This window comes from Condylura cristata, unplaced genomic scaffold (genome assembly GCF_000260355.1).
Source record: "Condylura cristata isolate star-nosed mole 26May11 unplaced genomic scaffold, ConCri1.0 scaffold00006, whole genome shotgun sequence".
NCBI classification, from domain to species: domain Eukaryota; kingdom Metazoa; phylum Chordata; class Mammalia; order Eulipotyphla; family Talpidae; genus Condylura; species Condylura cristata.
Window position 1 is genome coordinate 1,094,225 of NW_004567107.1, and position 4,648 is coordinate 1,098,872.

Here is a 4,648-nt window from a genome sequence, read left to right on the forward strand (position 1 = left end):
GCTTGGTGAAGGACGCCATGTTCCCAGCGGGGTGGGCCGGGACCTTGAGCACGCCGTTGAGGCCCAGCGGGGGCTTGACGTCCTCGCTGCTGCTGACGGGGTTCATGGGGGAGCTGAGCTGGGGGGGGACACCAGGGTCACCGCGGGCGGGCTGCCCGGGCCTGCAGCAGGAAAGACTGCTGCGCCCCATCCTGCCAGTCACGGGGGTGCAGCGGGTCGTGCCCAGCCTGGGGCGCCCAGGCCCGTCCAGCCACCCGGCCCTGGGGGCCCCGTCCCCTCCCCGCGGACCCAGGCCTGGAACCCGGGGCTAGCTCTCGGCCTCCCTCGCCTGCCCCGGTGGCAGGGCTCTCGGCGGCGGTTCTCCCGGGTCGGGGGCGTGAGCGAGGGGCCGTCCCCCAAGGCAGGCGAGGGGTCCCCGGCCCACGGCAAGGCTCGGGGCTGCTCTCGGCAGGGGCGGCGCTATGGGGCCCCGGGCCACACTGCAGGGGCCTCGGTCACGAGGTGGAGCGAGGCGGGGCGGGCGTCCCTCAGCCCGCCGGGCCTGTGCTGCGCCAGGAGGAAGCGTGGGAAACTCACCGGTCACCCTGGCAACAGCCACCGCAGCTGCGGTGACACAGCAGTTCTGGTTCCTCCGGCCCACCCAGCCTTCCCACTCCCACCGCAGCCGCTGGCGCCTGTCTCCAGCGCTGGGCCCGGGCCGCCCCTCCCAGCCCCTCCACCTCGGAACGCCCCCCGCGAGGCAGAGGCAGGCGGAGGACCGGCTGGCGGGGATGGGAGCCCCGAGCCTCCCCAGGCCCCCACCCGGCGCCGTCCTCAGAGGGAGAGCCGGGGAAGCACCCCGACGCCCCTCCTCCAGCCCCAGCAGCGACCCCGCCCCGGCCACCTCCAGCCCCCTCTGCTGTGCAGCTCCCACCGTGGGCCGGGGCAGGACCATGAGGGCCACGGGGTCCACACGCCACCATCTGGGTCTGCCCATGCGCTGCCTGCAGGTGCTGGCGGGTTCCCAGCCGTGGGAACCCAGGGGGCGCCCCACAGTGCTCTGGGGACACTGCTCTCCACTCCCCAGCTGGGGCCCTGAGGCTCAGGGTCCTGCAGTGACCCCACAGGCGGCAGAGCAAACCAAGGCCCGAGGCAAGGGCCCCCGTCCACCGCTCCTGCTGCAGAGCCTGCTGCGGCCGGCGAGGGGGCAGTGGGTGGGCCGGCCAGCGCGCCCGGCCCGTCTGCCTCCTCCAGTCAGGAGGACCGGGGAGAAGTGCCCCACGCGTTGGGCAAGCCCTGTGCACGGGTGACAGTGGGCAGCACGGACACAGAGCCGGGGCTGCCTGAGTGGGCCGGGCCTCCACACTGGGAGGCGATGGGGCCAGCCCTCGGACGTTACCTCTGAGGTGGCCCCAACTAGGGCCGGTGGGGCCGCCTGCCCCGTCCTCCGGCGCCCAGCGCAGGCCCTGGCAAACTGAGGCCAAACCGCAGCCACTGCTCAGGGTCCTGGGGGCTGCGGGCATCAGTGCCGTGTGGCAGGGCTCCGCCACACGGCGGCCAGCCCGGGCCTGTGATGTGGGCAGGGGCAGGCTGGGCTGCAGCCCCCCGCCCCCGGCCCAGCTACCCCTCGGCTCCCTGCACCGAAGATGCCCCGGCGCCGCCCACCCCGCCAGGCCGGGCCCAGGGGCCCCAGTGCCCTGCTGATGGGCGCACGCCCAGGTTCTGGCCCCCGGAGCTGAGCGTGCCAGACCCCTCCGCAGCTCCCCGCCAGGCCCGCAGCCCCGCACACCTGGCCCAGGGAGACGCAGCTGGGCCTGCCGGGCAGGGCGAGGCGGGCCCCTCCCGGTTCCCCTTTCTCGTCCTTGGCATTTATTTCGGTTCTCACCGGAGCCCCTGGGACCCACTGAAACAGGCACCACCTCACCCGGCCCAGAGGGCTCCGGCCTCAGCTCACGCCCACCCGCCCTTCCTCAGAGCCCGGCTGTGGGTCCACTCGGGAGAGCCCCACACTGCGGGCCCGCTGCACCCTGAAAGCAGACTCGTGGCCTCAAGCGTGCCACCATCCCCCAGGGCAGGCCATGGAGGCATCTGCCGCCCAAGCGTCCCCCCATGACAGAGCAGGTGACTTGGGGACCAGGACACCCGGGGGGCTGGGCTGGCCCGGGGCAGGGCCCCTCAGATGCATGGTACGCCCCCCAGTCCGCACTGGAGGCCTGGGCGGTCATCTGGCCTTGCCCTGCCTGGCCTGGGGTCCACTTCCTGGCGCAGGCCAGCGGGCACCTCAGCTGCTCTCCGGCCCTGCACTCCAGGGCGGCGCCCCAGCGCCAGGCCGCCCACAGAGGGGGCGGCGGACGGCCTCGCCGGTGCCGGCAGCTACGACTTCGCGGTTGTGGCTTTGGGGCTGTGGGGGGACGGGGGCCGTGGGTGGGAGCAGGCCCCCCCGAACTCCACCCACACTCCCAGAATATGGGGAACCCCAGGTTTCCAAGACAAACTGCTGAAGTCCAGAAACTGAACTGAGCTGCCGAGGAAGGAACCGTGGGGCGGGGCCGAAAGCTGCCAGGAGGCCGGGCGCGGGCTGGCCACGCGGGCAGTCACCGGCCAGCTGGCCGAGAGACGCGCGGACGCACGGGTTGAGCGGCAGGAAGCATGGCAGCTGGGGCCCACGGGGCACGCCCCCCCAAGCCTCAACCCCCAGCCCCGCCTGCACGTGACCCCACGTCGGTCCTGGGGGCCTAGAGCCTCCATTCCACGCACCCGGGGCCAGGACCTCACTGTGAGCGGGGAGCCACGTGGCCCCAGCCGCCCCACGCCCCGGCCAACAGTGCCCAGGGCACCAGGCCCCCAGGCGGGCACGCGCTGTGTGGCACGGTGCAGCTGGCGGGGGAGGGGGGCGCCGTGCTAAAAATACCACGGCCAGGCCACCCGCTGCCAGTGCCCGGCCTCTGCCAGCTCCGGGCAGCCGGGTGACGTGAGTGGGAGCACGCTGCCTGCCCCGGCCCAGCCGCGCGCCCGTGCACCCCGCCGAGGCGCAGAGGGCCGGGAAAGCGTGAGGGTGACCCGGGCAGCTGACACGGGGCCGCCCTGAGGCCGGGGGAGGGCTCCCGGCTCCAGCTCGGGGGAGGCAGGTGAGCCCAGACTGGAGGCCAAGGTGGGCGGCCGGGCTGCCCACGTGGGGGCGGACAGTGGCGTCCAGGCCCAGGCGTCGGCCAGACCCGAACGCACCCCGGGCCCCGACAGGAGAGGAGCGAGGCTGGCGGCCGGGGCACTTACCTGTGGGCTGCCCGTGCCGAAGCCCAGCGTGGGCGTGGTGGGCACCGACATGGAGTGGGGGCCCACGGGGGGGCTGATGACGGAGAAGGGCGGGCCCATGCCGTTGATGGGGGAGCCCAGCGTGCTCATGGGCGACTGCAGCTGTCCCGGGGAGCCCAGGGGCGCGCCGATGCCGGGCCCCAGCGAGGGGTGCAGCGAGGGGGCGGCCATGGGGCCCCGGCCGGAGGGGGAGCTGAGGGACGAGGAGTTCACCTGGGTGGAGAAGTCTGCAAGAGAGGAGCGGAGGGGGCCGTCAGGGGCCGCGGGAACCTCTGTGGAGAAGCCCCTCCGAGGCGCCCCGCGGCCAGTGGCACTGAGGCCGGAGGCTGGACCCCGGCCAGCCAGGCCCCCGACAGCTCAGCCCCCGGGGGCCACGGGGGAGGTGTGGGGCGGCCGGCTCCAGGCCCCAGAAACAACATCCTGGGTCTGCAGGCCGGCGGCTTCGGGGGAGTGCTGGCTGCCTGGGCGGGGCGGGGCGGGGCCGCCTGAGCCGACCTCCACCTGCCTGGCCGCACCGCTGGGCCGGCTCAAGTCCTAGAGAGGCGGCAGCCAGACACCGGACCCCAGCTCCCCGACTCTGGGCTCCCGATGGGGCCTCGCAGGCGGCCGAGGGCAGGGCGCTTCCGGGGGGCCGCGCCAGGCCTGGCGGCCCGCAGAGGCTGGGGAGAGGCCGGGACCTCCCACACGCCCGCCTTTCATCTCGGGGGTTTCAAAGCCCCAGCAACGCTCGTTAGGCCACCCCGCCCCACCCCGGGGCTCGGCAGGCAGGAGCTTCCCCGAGGGAGGCGCTCAGGTGTGAACCCACTGCCCAGGGCCTGCGCAGACCGGTGGGCGGGGGCGCCGCCGGCCGCAGCGAGCCCCACACCACTGCCCACCGTGGCACGGCCTCCTGTCCCGCCCAGCAATTCCCCCTGCTGGAGGCCGTGGGACCACGCTCACCCAGGCGGCACCCCTGGGCTCCTGCCCCCGGCGCCCCATGAGCACCAGGCTAGGGCAGCCAGCCCAGGTCCTCTCAGTCGCCCGCGGTCACCTGTCCAACCACGCTCGAGACACACCTCTCGCAGCCCCTGGCGTGAGGAAGACGGGGGAGGGACCGGATCGCACATTCCAGCCAGGCGGCCGACCGACGCCTGCCGACCCTCGGCCCGAACACCGGGCCGGAGACCATTCACCCGACTTCAGACCAGGAGGGCGGCGAAGCCAGGTGGCAGCGGCGCCTACTGGCGAAGCTCAGTACTGCAGCCACCCCGCGGTCACTGAGTCCGGGGCACGGCGGGGGCCAGCGCGGTCGCCGGGACCACCGGGGCGGTCAAGCCAGAGCCGCAGACACGAGGCTGCTGCAGCCCGGCTTCCCGCT

The 4,648-nt window shown here is 74.4% G+C and overlaps 1 protein-coding gene across 1 annotated transcript in view; it reads right to left on the reverse strand.

The window, feature by feature from the left end:
• Nucleotides 1-3,572, reverse strand: part of RXRA (retinoid X receptor, alpha) — a 10,636-nt gene extending 7,064 nt beyond the window's left edge. The window contains exons 1-2 of the mRNA XM_012721181.1: nt 3,253-3,572; nt 3-118 (exon numbers count right to left, since the gene is read on the reverse strand). Coding sequence (XP_012576635.1) covers nt 3-118; nt 3,253-3,462 — 326 coding nt within the window. The 5' untranslated portion in view covers nt 3,463-3,572. The remainder of the gene's footprint in view (nt 1-2; nt 119-3,252) is intronic.
• Nucleotides 3,573-4,648: the final 1,076 nt, after the last annotated feature.